The sequence below is a fragment of the Podarcis vaucheri genome, assembly GCF_965113315.1.
Source record: "Podarcis vaucheri genome assembly, chromosome: 13".
Classification (NCBI taxonomy): Eukaryota; Metazoa; Chordata; class Lepidosauria; order Squamata; family Lacertidae; genus Podarcis; species Podarcis vaucheri.
The window spans coordinates 21,574,687-21,592,298 of NC_138751.1; the positions used below are offsets into that span (position 1 = coordinate 21,574,687).

The 17,612-nt window shown below is 46.8% G+C and overlaps 1 protein-coding gene across 6 annotated transcripts; it reads left to right on the forward strand.

The window, feature by feature from the left end:
• The first annotated feature begins 1,431 nt into the window (after positions 1 to 1,431).
• LAT (linker for activation of T cells) lies at positions 1,432 to 17,393 on the forward strand. 6 transcript variants are annotated; one of them, XM_082197101.1, is made up of 15 exons: positions 1,432 to 1,547; positions 1,790 to 2,184; positions 8,174 to 8,360; positions 8,691 to 8,804; positions 8,936 to 8,963; positions 9,733 to 9,785; positions 12,706 to 12,748; positions 13,612 to 13,679; positions 13,965 to 13,997; positions 14,231 to 14,288; positions 15,054 to 15,112; positions 15,656 to 15,709; positions 16,657 to 16,710; positions 16,871 to 16,945; positions 17,100 to 17,393. In XM_082197101.1, the coding sequence occupies exons 3-14, from the start codon at positions 8,195 to 8,197 to the stop codon at positions 16,942 to 16,944; spliced, it is 804 nt and encodes a 267-aa protein (XP_082053227.1). In that variant the 5' UTR covers positions 1,432 to 1,547; positions 1,790 to 2,184; positions 8,174 to 8,194; the 3' UTR covers position 16,945; positions 17,100 to 17,393. The 6 variants fall into 6 exon arrangements, with proteins under 6 accessions (XP_082053227.1, XP_082053228.1, XP_082053232.1 ...); XM_082197102.1 differs by lacking the exons at positions 1,432 to 1,547; positions 8,174 to 8,360 and having other exon boundaries at positions 2,054 to 2,184; positions 8,590 to 8,804; XM_082197106.1 differs by lacking the exons at positions 1,432 to 1,547; positions 8,174 to 8,360 and having other exon boundaries at positions 2,069 to 2,200.
• The last annotated feature ends 219 nt before the right edge of the window (positions 17,394 to 17,612 follow it).

Below are 17,612 nucleotides of genomic sequence, written 5' to 3' on the forward strand. Positions count from 1 at the left end.
GAGCTCTGGCCCATGAAGGTTTATGCTACAAGAAACATACTGGTTTTTGAGGTTCGTTCTTTCAGATCAAAATGAGTTTCTTCATGCGTTGCTTGGGTATGGCTTATTACTGGTTTTGAAAGATGTCCCACCACCACCTATAGAGGCCCTTCTACGCTTCGGAACAGATGTTGGCTTGAGGTCAAAGGTGTGTGTGATGATTTGCACGCCTGTTAATCCTTGAGGAATGAATGGTGATCTGTAGCATTTGCAGGTTGCAAAGAATGGAAATGAGATTTGAATTGCCCTTGTGGAGGGCTTGGAGGAAACCCCCAAGGGCTTAGTGGAAGAATGAGAGTCTCTATTGAGATTGTCTCTAGTACAGTGCTACCTCTGGTTAAGAACTTACAGTGGTGCCTCGCAAGACGAAAAGAATCCGTTCTGTGATTCTCTTTGTCTAGCGGTTTTTTCATCTTGCGAAGCAAGCCCATTGACGGATTAGCGGATTAGCGCTATTAGCGGCTTTTAGCTGCTTATCTGCTGATTGGATCAGCTGATAAGCGGCTTAGCGGCTTAGAAAAAGGGGGGAAAGGGGGGAAAAAACAGCAGGAACTCGCAAGACATTGTCGTCTTGCGAAGCAAGCCCATAGGAAATTCGTTTTGCGAAGCACCTCCAAAACGGAAAACTCTTTCGTCTAGCGAGTTTTCCGTCTTGCGAGGCATTCGTCTTGCGGGGCACCACTGTAATTTGTTTTGGAGGTCGGTTCTTAACCTAAAACTGTTCTTAACCTGAGGTACCACTTTAGCTAATGGGGCCTTCTGCTGCCGCCTCGCCGCCAGAGCACAATTTTTGTTCTCATCCTGAAGCAAAGTTCTTAACCCAAGGTACTATTTCTGGGTTAGCAGAGTCTGTAATCTCAAGCATCTGTAACCTGAAGCGTCTGTAACCCGAGGTACCAATGTACTTCATATCAGCCGTGTTTCTTTGCCGGTTGGGTGGGGGAAAGCAGGGTGAGATACATTGTTTTTTCTACTGCTCAATGCACAAAGAGAGGCTGGTGAATCTCTTTCCCATAGATTTATTTCATGTCAGCAGAAGTGCCAAATGCCTTTTCCTGGACTGTACCATCTTTCTTGAAGAGCAGGGAGAGGGTTGTAAACTTCCCTGCACATTGAAAAACAGCAGGTTGAGAGGTTGGGTCAAACCCATCTTCCCATTTGGGTGTGTGTGTGTGTGTGTGTGTGGAGTTCTACAAGAAGTATGTTTAACGTGCTTTGCAAGCCAGGGTGCTGTGAGGTAAGGAGAAGTGGGTTTCTTTTGATTTTCTATTTCACATAAAAATAAATCCCCCCCCCCAATCTCACACCATATATAAATGGGGCACATATCTGGATAAAATGCACATGGCTCACTGCATCCAGCTTGGCATGGAGATATCTTTCGTTCTTTTATGTATGGGAAGGCTCCCCACCCTCAGAAAAGCATTGAAATGTGCAAATTGCGCCCACCCCCCTGCAGCCTGAAATGGTACAGTCCAGAAAAGGCTTCACCACTTGATTCTACAGTGGTACCTCGGGTTAAGTACTTAATTCGTTCTGGAGGTCCGTTCTTAACCTGAAACTGTTCTTAACCTGAAGCACCACTTTAGCTAATGGGGCCTCCTCCTGCTGCCACGCCGCCAGAGCACGATTTCTGTTCTCATCCTGAAGCAAAGTTCTTAACCTGAAGCACTATATGGATTAGCAGTGTCTGTAACCTGAAGCGTATGTAACCTGAAGCATATATAACCTGAGGTACCGCTGTACTGAGCGTATAAAACTTGTCCTCTGGTATATCTGCATACAGGGCCCCCTTCTGCCCTTGGGAGAGAACTTATGAGTTACACATTTCTCAGAGCGCGTTTTGGGGTGTCTTGCAGTTGGGAGGAGGCAGGTAGATCTGGAACAGACTTAAGGATTGGCGAAGTCTTAGAGGCTCCCTTGATGTCTGGCTGATATCTCCAGAGCTTCTGAATGCGACAGATGTACCAAGATGATGTGCCTTCTCTTCCTCCCCCAAATGTCATAATTTAGTGCACCTGCCCTTCGACTTCCTGCTGGCGGCTGTGGTGCTTCCTTCCTGCCCAAGCAATCGAACAGCAGCACCGTCTCAGCCACAGCAGAGAAAAGAAGGCTCCATCCAGGCGTGAACTGGGAACCCCAGATGTGAGTTTTCATTGGTGTGAGTGAGGAAGAGGAGGTGGAGGCAGTGGTGGTGCATGAGGAGTACTTAGGTACTGGTCCTTGTCCTGGCAATATACCCTAGGTGGTTGGGTTCTGGTCCCTGGGTCCTGTGGTGGAAGGAGCTGAGTTCCAGCTTCTGGGATTGTGCAGGGGGCACAAACAGGAAGGAATGGCAGTGCAGATGGCTGGGCTGAGGGGGGTGGGATTCTGGGGGGAGGCAGAAAAGACTTTTTCATGTGGGTGTTAGTTTGGAATCTGACTTTTTTCCTCCTGAGTGTCCCAGTGAGTGTAGCGTAAACAGTGACCAGGACCACTGACTCAAGTTTGTAAGAATTCAGTTTTGACACTGCAAAATAGAGAGATAATTGAGAATTGAAATTGATGTGTTGGAGGTCATTTGGACCCACACTAAAGCTGTGTAGTCATACATCAATAAACCGTTTAGTTCATTTTGGCTATAATTTTGGGTCCGTGGCCCTTGTTGCTGGCTAGGCTGTGCCCATTGCCCCACCAGGGTGTGTAGGAATGCAAATTCAAACCCAGATTAACAGCGGGAAGCGATAAATTGTTTTTCTTCATTGCACAAAGTGCTTCTTTTCCTGCTCTGTGCCTCCCCCACCCCCTGTTCTGATCGCAATCTTTTTTCTGTCTTGCTATTGCATTCACTCTCTCCTTCCCTCCCTCCTATTTATCCATCTCTGACACTGGGTTCGCTTTGAAGGGTGTGGGGCATAATAAACAAGTAACGCTATGTAGAAGAGGGCAAAAGAAATAGAACAGACACAGCCACGTAACAACCTCCCTCGAATTTTGGCCTGGCACCCTCCGCCCCCAACCAACTTTCCCATCCCTTCGTTTTGCCATTTTGCTCCAGTTCCCTCCAACAAGCCAGTTTCCACCCAGTAACGGAACCTGTGGTTTGTGGTCACTTTGGCTTGTTGCCAGCGCTCCAATCAAGTGGAGTAGAAGTGGGGAGACCGTGTGTGTGTGTGTGTGTGTGTGTGTGTGTGTGTGTAAGGAGAGAGTTTGGCATTATTCAGAGGTGTCAAACGGTAGGTTTCTCGCAGGCCCCATCCCTTTCCCTGCCCCCTCCCACCTACTGAATCATGAGTGGCGCCTAGAAGGTCTCGGCTAACTTCTCTTCTCCCCCTCCCCCCAAGCAAGACATTGCAACCTTGCAGCTGCAGAGTTGCAGCTGCAAATTCCCTCCCACGGCACCCACAACACAGAGCAAGGCTTTTTGCGCTGGCGCCCAAATCCGGCTGTGGGTTGTTGTCACTGGCGTGAGTCACCCCTGCTCCCACTGCTGTTCCCACACTCTTTTTTTCTTTCTATGCTGGGGGAGGGGCGCATCAAAGAACCTTCACTTACAACCTCGGGCTTCTGGAACAGGTTTTCTCTGTGTAGGAAATGTGGCATGGAATGTAGTATCTGGTAAAACATTTGGATGGTTGTGTGTGGAGGTTTGTTTTAACAACATTTATACTCCAATTAGGAGCAGCAGAGGCAGTTGCTTTAGACTGAATCAGACTATTGGTCCATCTTGCTCATTACTGTCAACACTGACTGGTAGCAGCTCCCCAGGGTTTCCCAGCCCTACCTGGAGATGCCTGGGATTAAATTTGGAATTTTCTGCATGCAAAGCAGATTCTCCACCACTGAGATACAGTCGTACCTTAGAAGTCGAATGGAATCCATTCCGGAAGTCCATTTGACTTCCAAAACATTCAGAAACCAAAGCGCGGCTTCTGATTGGCTACAGGAAGCTCCTGCAGCAAAATCAGAAGCCCCGTCGGATGTTCGGGTTCCAAAGAACTTTCGCAAACCAGAACACTCCCGGTTTTTGATCGTTTGTGAACCAGAACCTTTGACTCCCAAGGTGTTCGGCAGCTGATGTACGACTGTACTGCCCTTCCTCAATAGTAGTAAAAGCTCTGAGCATTTGACAAGAAATTTTGAAATTAGCAATCAATAACTAGCAATTGAAAACAACTGAAAACATTAAAAAAAAATTAACTGTAAAAGGGATTAAAACATAGCAACATCTATCTGTCTGGATAGGCTTGCCAAAACAAAAACGTTTTACGCAGGTGCAAAAAGAGGTACAAGGAAAGGCAATCCTGCATGTAACCTGCTCCCAGATGCTTAAGGGCTTTATATATGAATAGTAATATTTTCACTTGGTCTGGTAACAAGTGAGAATTCAGTGCAGGTCTCTGAGCAAAAGTACTATATGCCGAGAGGGTCTCATTCCTGCCAGTAACTGTGCTGCACTAACTGAAGTTTGCAGGTTCAGTTCAAGGGAAACCCCACATAAAGTGCATTGCAGTAATCCAATCTTGAAGTCACCAGTGCCTGAATTACTGTAAATTCTCCCAGACCAGGAATGATCCAAGCACATTTTGTACCATACGCAGCTGGCAAAAGACACTTCTGGTGCCTCAGGACATGCCAACACCCAAGTATAGAAGTGTCAGCTCCAAGTACCTAGCTCTATGATGTTCTTTCATTCACGATGGAGATGTCTCCACTATACCTCCTAACCCAGCAATTTAATCCATGTAAGTTTCTAGTCCACAGCAATCTTTTTTAGTTGGAGTACCTTGACAAAAAAAGGGATGAGGGTGGCGCTGTGGGTTAAACCACAGAGCCTAGGGTTTGCCGATCAGAAGGTCGGCGGTTCGAATCCCCGCAACAGGGTGAGCTCCTGTTGCTCGGTCTCAGCTCCTGCCAACCTAGCAGTTCGAAAGCACGCCAAAGTGCAAGTAGATAAATAGGTACCGCTCCGGCGGGAAGCTAAACGGCATTTCCGTGCGCTGCTCTGGTTCGCCAGAAGCGGCTTAGTCATGCTGGCCACATGATCTAGAAGCTGTATGCCAGCTCCCTTGGCCAATAAAGTGAGACGAGCGCCGCAATCCCAGAGTCGGTCACGACTGGACCTAATGGTCAGGGGTCCCTTTACCTTTACCTTACCTTGACAAAACCTATGTCCATTTATAAATTATTTTGTTTACATCTGTCTCTCTTCCCTGGAGCTCAAGGAGGTGTGGGGAGGGTTCTAGCCAATCTCCCATCCAGACCCAGGCCAGTTTGGCTTCAGCACAGTGGCTGCCTTAGGTGCCTTCAGACTAGGGGTGAGGGAGAAATCCAATTGAGTTGGCATTTCTCTGTTGGCATTAAGTGAACCTACCTAATCCACACTTTGCGAAGCTGTACATGAACTGAAATAAAGCCGTCTTTTGAAATTTGCACTCTTCTGAATTTTGCAATGCAATTCTCTAACCAAGCAGTGCATAACAAAATGCATATACTGGGGCAATGTGTGCATTTAAAAGTCATGTACAAGGGAACATGCATTGTGTTAGGGGAATTTGCATTGCAAAATTATGTATATTTAGGGAAATGAGTGAGTGCTCCACGCACAAACATACATTGCTCCTTTCAGGCAGCTGGGGATGGCAAAACCCTATCAATTTGGGTTTCTCTCTTTTTCTCATTTTTAAAGTCTTATGTTCAGATCTTCACATAAGTTTGCAATTTTTTTAAAAAACCTCAAGAAAATTGATCGGCATTTTAGTAGAAATGTCTCCTAACAGACACCTCTGAAAACAATTCTGTTCGCCAACTTCCCTATCTATTCCCCATCATGGTCACATTTGTGGCAAAAAATAACGCTGTTGTCTGTCTGTTGTCTCTTGCTCAAATCCAGAATGTGTATACCTGCCTTGGCTTTGTGAATTAGCATCCTGCTGAAAGGTACTGTGGATCATAGCCTAGAACCCAATTTGTATCTCCAAGCTTGTATTGAATTTGGGGGGTCCCTCCTTTCTAAAGCCGCCTTGAACCATCGACCCCAACCATTGTCTTTCGGCCCAGCCTCTTGGAGATTTCTTGGGCATCCTGCTGCTGCATGCAGTTAAGCGGTGTGTCGGTTGGGTTATTTCCATAGGACCACTGCTCGGTCTGCTGTGCTCCCTCCTGTTATCGCCTCCCTGGCTGATCTGTGGGGATCTCTGTGGTCTATCAGTAATGGTGGGATTAGCACATGCATTTAAAAGAGAGAGCTCTCTGCGCTATTGATTGCCTTCCAGCTGCAAATTCATAAGGGGAACAATGTTGCGTAAGGCTCAGTATCTCTGTGCACACAGGGCAATGGTGAGGCCCTATAGGCCATGTTGTTCCATCCTGAGTGAACAGAGTATTCAGCCTAGAATGTTTCCCTAGAGCCAGCCTATCTGCAGACTCAAACAGCAACTTTTTGGGACCCAAATCCCCCAGAATGCGGGCTGGTGCAGAGGAAGGGGGCAGCCAAGGTCTCGGAGGACTAAGCCAGCTGGGGGGCCTTGAAATACTTAAGCTGTCATGCAAAAAACGCCCTGGGCCTCTTGAGTCGACCAGGGACTCTCGCCCCGGCCTCAGACAAGCTATGCGCAGGCCTGCTGCTGCACCTGCCTAAGCTGTATAAGTATTGTGGAGATAACTCCCAAAATTGTAGCAAAAAGTTTTCTCCCCCTCTTTTGTTCTTTGCTTCCACAGATGGATGCCAGCCACTGGCAAAATTGGGATTCTTATATCTGTTTATACCCTAGGAGTTTGGGATAAGTAGTTAGTCTAGCTAGAGCAGAAAAGCACAGTGCACAAGACTCTTCAGTGAGTTGCTTACTGAAATGCCAAAATGAAATTTATATACATTTGCAAAGCATTCACTGAGACAACATGATGTGCTACTCAAATAATAAAAAATGAGGGAGGGCTTTTAAATTTGACCAAGGCAGAAAAAGAGCCTTGTGCTTTCCTTTGGGATTTGCCAGCGCTTCATTGGCAGATGGGCAAGAATTATTGGCCGGCAGGTAGAAGGCTGTAAAAAAAGATTCCCTGATAGGAAATTTGAAGAGCATTCTTGTAGTGCCGGCCTGCAAACTTTTGTGTTTTTTAGAATCTACCGTATTTTTCGCTCTATAACACGCACCAGACCATAACACGCACACAGTTTTTAGAGGGGGAAAACAAGAAAAAAAATATTCTAAACGAAACAGTGGATATATGATTTTTGTGGTTCATGCTGTGGCCACAGACATGTGATCCGACAGTGAGTTTGGAGTAGCCTGATGCAAAAATCCTGAGGATCCATGTGGATCCATGATTTTGTAACCACGTTTTTGCACCACTGCGGCCCCAGGCAACAGTGGGTGCGTGATTTTTTGGTGCAAGATGTAGCCATGGACATGCTATGTGACCTGATGGTGAATTTGGGGTGACCCAGTGCAAAAATCCTGAGGATCCATGTGGATCCGTGCTTTGTAACCACGTTTTAAGTGGGGAAGGAAGGAAAAGCTCTCAAGGGACAAGAAACACGCGTGGGGTGTGTGGAGAAGGATGCTGCTAATAATGAAGAAGAGGGGTATAAGGGGAGAAGGCTCCTCTCCCCTCCCGCTTTGCTCCTTTAAAGAAGCAGGCTCTCTGTCCCTCTCTCCTCCCCACTCCACGGCTCTTCTCCCGCTTTGCTGTTTCAAAGCGAGCCACAGAGGAGGGAAGGAAGGGGAACCATGGATCCTCTGCTCACGACTGCAGCAGATACCCTCCGCCACCCGTAGGCATTCCCTCCATAACACGCACAGACATTTCCCCTTACTTTCTAGGAGGAAAAAAAGTGAGTGTTATGGTGCAAAAAATACGGTACTTCGGATTTTTGCTAGAACCCCGCAGTTCATTGGCCAGAGGCGGACACAAAACAGTAACTTGGGTCAGAGTAAGACACAAAATAGTGGCCAGTGGGGTGGAGCCAATTATTTATTGAACCCCGTGAACCATACAGTGGGATGACCTTGCATATATAAATAAAAATTAGCATGTGGCTGTAGAACGGGGATTCTAACAACCTAAATTTGGAGGGGGGAATCTTTTTGTTAAACTGTTGTTGGGAGTGAAAAACACTTGCCAATCTATTGCCAATCATTCCATGGTCTACCAGTTGAGACGTCCATACCTGCTAATGCTTTGGCCTGAAGAACAGCAACCAAGACACTCCTTCCTCTGCCTGTTGGATACTGAATGTTCAAGTTCCCATTCAGGAAGAGAGAACAAATGCCTCTCTGCTGCTCTGTCTCCTAACATTCCAGCATTCATCGGGCCTAGCGAAGGGGCTACCACATCACAATGTAAGCAAGCCCAAGCTGTTCTCCCCCCACTTCGCTATCTTTTGTGACATGCTGCTGATACATAGTGTGAAAATCCACCCAAGCGCTGTCAAAACTCGAAATAAATTCTGAATAAGACATTTCAATAAGCTGAATTTTCTGGGTGGATAGGGGTGTACAAACAGTTATATTTGGTTTCATTATCTGTTTAACACACACCAAGAACTTGAATTTGGCTGTTTCCCCACAGGGCTATTGACATGTTGTGCCGCTAAGCTGCTCAATGCTGTTTTTCACCTCGGAGTTTGCACCTGCCCTGAATCCAGGATACTGCTTCTGTCCCCCTCGCAGGTGGCATGGATGCCTCGCACACGGGTGACATCTTCTGGGTGCTGGCATTTACTGTCCCACTTCTGGTGATTCTACTTGTGCTTTGCATTGACTGCCGGGACCCCGAATTAGACAGTTAAGTCTCTTCTGCCCTCCCCAAACTTCCTTTCCCCAAGGAGCAAACAGTTCCCGACTTCTCCATTCATTGCTCTCACCCCAGTGAACTTCTTAATTACATTGGTGTCTCTTTCCCTCTCTCACAACAGCACAATCTGTTGATGATTACCAGGACAAGTAAGTGACTGACCGGGGTTTAATTTGGGGGGGGGGGATGGTGTGTGCAAAACCAGAACTTGGGGAGGTTTTGAAAATGGATGCATGTTCTAAGGTGGCCAGATGCAATGGGCAGCTTCTACCCCAGAAGGAAAAGGTGCATTTCTTAAGATGTTTTTCTCTTTTGCACCCCTAGGAAGGTACAGAGGTCCTGCCTTCTGTCTACTCCCCTCACCCCAACTCTATTATACAATTCCCAAAGTCGCAAAGCACATGGATACTGCATGAAGGCCACTTTTTGATACAGTGGAGGAAAGGGAAATTGTTTGTGGTGTTAGCATGCTACTCTTTCAAGCGCTTTGCATGCAGAAGGTCCCAGGTTCAGACCCTGGCATCTCCTAGTAGGGCTGAGAAGGACTCTGATCTGAAACCTTGTACAGCCCATGTCTGTCAGTGTAGACCAGGGATAAGGAACCCTGTAGCCTTCCAGATGTTGCTAGACTATAATAGCCCCTGGCTATTGGGAGGGTGGGGCTTGAGGCCAGTGGATGTTGGGAGTCCCACCAGTAGCTGGAGAGCCCTGGGTTCCCCATCCATGGTGCAGGCTGTTCTCTACAGAGTGAGATGAACCAGTGGCCTGGCACTGTAGAAAACAGCTTCTGACGTTTCATCCAAAACCTGGAAGGGGAGAGTTTCTTGTGCGGTTTTGGGGAGCAGATTGATATGTCTCTCAAGCATGATTCCTGTACTGTCCATGAAGAGAAGAATGATTAATGCATTGCCCCCACAGGCCTTCAACTAGTGCACGTTCGAGTTCAACCTTCAAGTTGATACGTCCTCCCTGTGAGTAGCTGCCCATTCAGTGCTATTTTAAAATTGAGATTTTAAGAAAGGCTGGCTTGTAGTCTCTTTATCTTTATCTTTATCTGCTCTTGGTTGTGGTTGTTGTTGTTGTTACTACTACTACTACTACTACTACTACTACTATTTATTACCATCACTGAAGACTTTGGGAAGCTGATACAGCCATGTGGGGTCTCATTGAACAAATCTGCCCCACTGTTCTGCCTCAACACCAACACCACCTCGACAAGGCACAATCTTACAGGACTCCTAACAATATCCTCTGCTCCAAACTTACAACTTTTAGATCTGAAATGCCATGGATGGCCTCTTCATATACTCTTAAATTCAACAAGGCATGGTCTTTTGGCTCATTGCCAGTCAGAAGCAAACTACATGTGATACTAATTTGTGAGAAAGTCAGATTTTTTTGTTTATTTAATAGCCACGAGCTGCTGTGCATGTGACTCCCCTCTCCAAATTTTCATTGGGAGCCCCCTCCCTCAGACTAATATAATAGCTGTGGTGAGGGGAGGGGGGGGGGCTATTTCCTTCCTTACTTTATTAACAAAACCCAACTTCCACTTAGTGGTTTTCCTAAAACCTTACCACTGCCAACATTTAATACCACTTATACCCTTTGCACCTTTAACGCACCAATAATCCTAATGGTAACTCTGCGATATAGGCATCGTCCGTAGTTACTATATTTAACAAAGGTATTAACATCTATGTATTGCAAGCTTCTCTAGTGCACCAGTTTATGTGGTAACTTTAATATACAGTAGTACTGTCTTTTTAGATGGTTATATACTGTACTAATTTGTTAGTGTTACTTTGATTCCAAAAGCTTACTTTGCACTACTATTACAGCTTTGAGAAAGTGGTTAGTTACCCCATTAAAACACTTTTGCCAGATTGCCCTTGTATTTACTTCACCCTTGTTGTGCCTCACCAACACTGTAACTGAAGACTTTGTTTTAACCCCTACTGACATACTGAGAAGCACATGTCTTCTTTTACTGTACAGTCATACCTCGGGTTACAGACACTTCAGGTTGTGTTTTTTTGGGTTTGTTGTTGTTGATTAGTCGTGTCCGACTCTTCGTGACCAGAGCACGCCAGGCACTCCTGTCTTCCACTGCCTCCCGCAGTTTGGTCAAACTCATGCTGGTAGCTTCGAGAACAGTGTCCAACCATCTCGTCCTCTGTCGTCCCCTTCTCCCTATGCCCTCCATCTTTCCCAACTTCAGGGTCTTTTTTGGGTTACAGACAGCCAAAACCCGGAAGTACTGGAATGGGTTACTTCAGGGTTTTGGCGGTCGAGCATGCGCAGAAGCGCAGAATTGCAACCCGTGCGTGCGCAGACATGCAGACACAGGTTGTGAATGCTGCGGGTTGCGAACATATATCCGGCACGGATCACGTTCGCAACCTGAGCGTCCACTGTACTGGAATCTATACTCTTGCTTTCCTTCCAGGCACCATAGTCCAGCAGCCAAAAGTGTCATTCACCTCTGCCCTCTTGGCAGAGGTGGAGCTAGCTGCTCTGGCACCCGGAGCAGTGCACATGCTGTGCACCCGGGGGCGGGACTAGCTGGGCGCGTGGGGGCGAGACTAGTCAGGCCCGCGGCGAGTGTCCCAGGGGGCAGTGGGGCGGTGTCACCTCCCCTCAGGGATGACACCTGGGGCGGACCGCCCCCACCACACCCCTCTTCCTCCGCCACTGACTCTTGGTGCTGTAAATGATGAGTTGTTCCTCTTGGCTCTTCAGCCTAAGCCAAGTGCTTCACCTGACTTACCCCAGCCAGTCTTTGGCCACTCTTCCTTCCCCTCAGGTCTTCTTCTTTCCTCTTCCATGATCCAGCCTGGACTGAGCTCCTTGACTGGCCAGCACCCAGCTTTATAGTCCCCCAGTCTAGTCCCAGCCAATCACACTGTCTAACTAAAGATTCTAAACCTGCAACCACCAACCAGAATATGCGTATCTTCTATCCTTCTTTTGCATACTGAGAGTTCCATCTCCAGCCCCTCCTCCGTTGTCAGTTAAGGTCCCCCACTGACAGTTAAACCAGCTTTTACCTGACCAGAAAGAAGACTTCCCACACCAAACACACTGCAGTGTACATCAGAATATAAATGACAAAGCACACCATTCAATACACATTGAAACACTGGTGAAATGAGCAGGATTTCTTCACAACAGTGCAGGTGAAAACAATTTTAATTGGGATTGTAAACTTCTCAAACTGCAGCCCTGATTTGTGTATTGAGGGCTCCTGTAACTTTTACATCTTCTTAAAAACTTTTGAAAAACTTTGCTACCAGATGCCCATGGCTGCCCATAAAAACATATTCCCTTATGGTTTGCAAAACAAAACTAAAACACAACATCATAATTTTAAAACATTAAAATATGCGCTAATGCAGCGTAAAAAATTGGAGGAAAATGCGATCCGTTAGGAATTTACCAAATGCCGCTTATACCATTAGAGCTCAGATCTTGTGTTGTTTTAAAATTCAGGCCTGGATGGATAAAAGCAAATTTCTCCCCTTGTGCCAAAAAGGCTACAAACCTGATGGTAAGCAGCTCTCTCTGGCGAGGCCCTTTTGGAGCAGAGGTGCCACCACCAGAAAGGCCCTCTCCCTAGAAGCTGCCCCCTCCTGTAGCCTGGCAAGGCCGATGAGGTAGGGCATCTGGCTCTGAAGAGAGGAACTTAAGGTTTGAGTGGGTGTGCATTTGGGAGAAGACAACCTTTCAATTTACCTGGTCCTCCCAAGCCATTAAAGACTTGAATGTGGCCTTTGTGCTGCTGCTGCTTTGGGGGGGGGGGGCATGGGAGGTGAGCCAAAAGCTGGGATCTCATGCAATCCTCTCAGGTGATGGCATCTGCGTTCTTCTCTTTCTTCAACCTTTCAGCCCCACCTTGGCCTGCTGTTTCATCCCAACCAGACACGTGGAGGTAAGCAGTCCCTGAACAATTTGTGAGCTGCTTACTGAGCATCCGTCCATCCAGGCATCCCCAACACCACACACTTCTGTTTTGAGCAAAGAATAAGCTTGTTTCTGTGAGTGAGCACATGTGCTTGAAGCCTTGCCCTCTACTACAGTGGTAGCTCAGTTTTCGAACAACTCCGTTGACGAACATTTCAGTTTTCCTGGTGTGGACAGACAGTGGGCAACTTCAAAACACACCCAACTATACTGATGTTTACATCAATGTACGAATGCGATTTGGAATGCAGTGTGGGAGGGGTTAGCTCCCTTGTTATGCTGTAAGCTGGTGACTATTCACCCAATATAAAAAATGCTGCATAAAAACCCAGAAGGAAGCAAAGCAATATACAGCAAAAGAGTAAGGCAGAATTCTAGCTCAGAGGTCCTCCAAAATGCTTGGGCAAATAAGAGTCTGACTCTTAACCCTTCCCAGTGCATCATCCATTATTATTATTATTATTATTATTATTATTATTATTATTATTATTAACCCATCTGGCTTAGTTTCCCCCAGTCTGGGTGGTTCCTAACAGAATATTAAAAACATGATAAAACATCAAACATAAAAAACTTCCCTAATATCTTTCACAGAGGGCAGCTGATAAGAGAACATTTTTAAAACCCTATATTTAGATGCAAAAGCATCACTTGCCTTCAGCTTCAGAGAATATCTCCAGTTGGCATTCTTCCAGCACCTATGGATTCCTCATTAAAGTGGGGGTGATGGCTGGAATAAGAAAAGCATGTTGGGAGCATCATCTTGGCCCCCTTGACATTCCATGGCTGCTTTCGTACCTGTATTTAACCCCTTTCCCTCTTTGTTCACAGGAGCAGCAGATGCCCCCCATGCAGTCTTTCCTATCCAGCACCGTCATACAAAGTTGAAAGGGATAATGGTGAGTTATGAAGGAAATGGGTATGGATGTGTGTGTGTGTGTGTTTTGCAAGGTTTAGGAAGTGGAGGGGTTGGGGGGCTTCTTTCCTACCGAAGCCTTTAAAGGGCAATGGGAGGCTGAGGTCTGGGAATCTAGCCATCGGAATGAATAGCCTTTTGAAGGACTGCTTCTATGAAATAGAAATGGGGAGATGAGGGGCAAATGGTATTGGTCTGGGAAGCTGCAGGCACTCGGTAGGCTTAATCAGTGCCCTCCTTTTCTCTTTGTGGCATGTCCCCGTCTCAGAAAGCATTCCCAGTTATGAAAACCAAGGTGAAGGTGAGTAGGAATTATTGGTTTTAAGGCCACTTTCTGGAACATACAGCTTGGCTCACTTGCATGAGTCATCTACTCGCTCTGCAGTTTTGCAGTGCTCTTGGACTTGACTGTACCTCACCGTGACTGGATTCTGAAGGCTGGTTTTGGCTCAGTATGGGGTGGGGGTTCCCAGCATATGTGAATGTAAGCTCATATGCATATCATAACTCTGCTAATGCTCTCTGTGCTTCCAGTGCACGCTGGTGCCACTGATGATGAGGATAATGATGACAACTATGTCCCTCCATACATGTAAGTCTTTTTTTTGGGGGGGGGTCAGAGGTCAAACCTTATAATGGATTTTAGCTGGATCATTCATAGAAACCTGTTGGCACACTATGTGCTCTGCATCTATAAAGTCCCCAGCATCTCTGCTTAACGGATTATATACCACCTTTCTTCCACTTGCTCCATCAGTGTTGTTCACTGCTTAAAGCAGGGATAGGGAATGTGTGGTTTTTGGACTGCAGCTCCCATCAGCCCCAGCCAGCACAGGCAAAGGCCAAGGATGATAGGAGTTGTAGTCCAGCCAAATCTGGATCCTCTCCAGACTGTGCAAAACAGATTCCATTTTCTAAATCTGCATACTTCATACTGGCAAATTTACATTTGCACAACTACCGCGGACCAAATCACTCTGCTGCTTTTGCACAGCAAATCCACTTTGGGGAAAAAGTGCACATTTTGCAGTAGGGAAAGTGGTGGGGAAATATGAAATATTATATGAAAAATATTAAACCACCAGCAGTTAATATGTTATAAATGGATGCCAACACACAAACAAAAAAATATCTAAAACATCTAAAAACACCTTTAAAAATGCAATTCCAGTACAGAGCAGTATCCAAATGAAAATATATACCGTAAGCAGTGTTGGCCCTTGACCTCAGAAAACTGCTGCCAGTCCGAGCAGCCAATGCTGCATGAGATGGACTGGGGGGTTTCATTCAGCATGAGTCAACTGCTTATTTCTCGGATCAGTGCAGCACCAAAGCTTCTTTCCCTTCTCTTCCACAGTGACGTGCTGCCAGATGCGCCACTTACAGATCAAGGCAATGAAGACGGTGCTTCCACAGGTGAGTTGGCAGCAGGTGGGATGGACTGACTCCCTCCTGGGACCGGGGCTGGGGTTCTCTTGGAGAGTGTCGTGGCAACCCATCTGTCTACAACCTCAGGGTCATCTAAATGTAGCATTTATTTCTCTCCCACCTTACATCCAAGGAACTCGGAGGTGCTGTAAATGGCTGCTCCCCTCTCCCATTCAATCCTCACAGCATCCCTGCAGAGTAGGTTAGGCTAAGAGACAGTACCTGGTCCAAGGTCACCCAATAAGCCTCTTGGCTGAGTGGAGATTGAACCCTGGTCTCCCAGGTCCTGCTGCAACACCCTAACTCAGTGATGGCCAAACTTGGCCCTCCAGCTGTCTTGGGACTACAACTCCCATCATCCATAGCTAACAGGACCAGTGGTCAGGGATGATGGGAATTGTAGTCCCCAAACAGCTGGAGGGCTAAGTTTGGCCATCACTGCTGCATCACAGTGATTCTAAATGAGAAAGGAACTTGGGACACAATTGGGAAAGGGCAGTGTTTGAAGTGCTTCCGATTTTTCCTTTTCAGATTCCCTAGGGGAGCAGTATGAGAATGTGCTCGAGTGTGAGCGCAATTCGCCCGGTGAGTGTGGAAAGTAGATCTATGGGGCCCGGCTAGTCAGGAATGAGGGCGTGCGATTGCATTGAAAATGGAGGTGGGTTTGTACATGCCATGCTGGACACAGCTGGACGTATCATTAGGCAGAATCAGGGCCAGGCAGAATCGGGTGGGTGGAAGGTTAATTTTGGGGGTCCCAGAGCACTCAGTGGAGCTTACTCCCTAGTAAGGGCATTTAGGGTTGCAGGCAGAAGCAACTAACTGAAAGATCCAGCCAATGCTGACCCCAGTTTTGCACTAGTTGCCAGAGACTTATATTAAAAAACTTTGCTGTGAGCAGCCTTGCTTCCAATATTTTTAAAAACCATATAATAATTTGCATAGCTCCTGCAAAGCAGTATACCACCTTGGCAAAATAAAAATAAAAATGCTGTGTGCTGCAGGTTTCATTGTGCTGTGCAGATGGCCCACATAAGCTACTGTTTATGTGTCCATCCCAGAGGCTGAGTCAAGGAGTTTTGTGGTTGTGGAAGGGGACTTGAAACTGGGTCTTCTTGAGTTAAACCAGCTCCTTCGTGCTGTCTCTGCTGTGACTGAGCAAGCAAGAGGCACTGCTGAGGCGGGTGCAGTGCAGGGTGGTCCGTCAGGACAAACAGGACACTTCCCCACCAAGCTCAGTCTGTCCTCAGCCCAACCTCTTTTGATGACCTCCTTCCTTACAAGCGGGCCAAGAGGCAGCGCCATCTGCTGGACTCTTCTGCCTTAATTTCAGGGTTGCCTTTGTCAAACTCGGCAGGAAGGAAGGGTGTGGAGAAAACTAGAATGGGTTTGCTCCGCCCATCACTGGGTCTGGCTCCCCCTACTGTTGGCCTCCCTGCCTTCTGCCCACACAGTCCCAGTGGACACCAGTCTCTCCACTGGATGTACCTCAGAACCTTCATTAAATCTTCCATTTTCTCTCTCCGTCAAAGGTGACTATGTCAACGTACTAGAACCAGAAGCTACCATCATGGGTCCTTGTTTTGGTGAGTAGAAAAAGCCTGCTGTGTGGGCCTGCTAGGAAGTTCTCATTTAATTTTCCTATAGTCCCTCATTATCCATTCCTCTGGCTAATTGCCTGAGGGCTATGGGTGGGGCCCTATATCTCCCTGCCATAATTTTAATACCTTTGTCATTTTCCTGTAGTTGGCAGTGGCACCAGTGATCGGGAAAGTGAAGATGACACTCCGGACTATGAGAATGTCTGTCCTGGGCTTTGAGGTATCTGGATTATGGTGTCTGTTTGGGGCACGGGACGGATGTAGGGTGTGTGTGTATATGGATGTGGCTTCATATATATGATAGAGGGCAACCCTAGAACCTGCATGCCAGCAATCACCTCTGAGCATCTTAATCAACATCTCTTTCTCTCTAGGTTGAAAGGTTCATTTGCCGGTTGCTCCAGTCACCTATATGCAAGATGCATTACCTGGTTGGCCTAAGGACACTGTCTTCCCAGTCACCCTCAAATATTGCCGTAACTTATTGCCTCCTTTGCACTTTGGCTGACACATCCTGAGAATTTTCCACAATACTATAGAATCTTGGAAGCAAGATTCGGAAGCTTGACTGTCCATGTGGAACTGGTCTTCTAACACTCCCCCCCCCAGCCCGCAAAGCATTCTGGGTTGTTTATGTCTCTTGGCTAAATAAAGAACTGGTAATTTCATTGTTGTACTTGAAAGGGAATTGGTGCAGGATTATGGATGGGGAGAGATGCCTAGAAGGGTCTGAACAGAGTCTGCAGGGATCAGGTGAACAGATAAGTCTTGACAATTGCTAAACAGTGCACTGGGATTCTAACTTTGGTTTCTACTTCAACTGAAATGAACCTCAGAGGTTCCTCGCTTCCTTGAGCACTGCAGCCTGCATTCGGTTACTTGGGATG

Excerpts from the sequence above, each read along its gene's own strand:
- LAT (XM_082197101.1), top strand. The coding sequence starts at position 8,195 with ATGCTTTGGCCTGAAGAACAGCAACCAAGACACTCCTTCCTCTGCCTG. Across the intron at positions 13,998-14,230 it reads TTATGAAAACCAAGGTGAAG|TGCACGCTGGTGCCACTGAT; the intron begins GTGAGTAGGAAT and ends CTGTGCTTCCAG. Across the intron at positions 15,710-16,656 it reads GTGTGAGCGCAATTCGCCCG|GTGACTATGTCAACGTACTA; the intron begins GTGAGTGTGGAA and ends TCTCCGTCAAAG.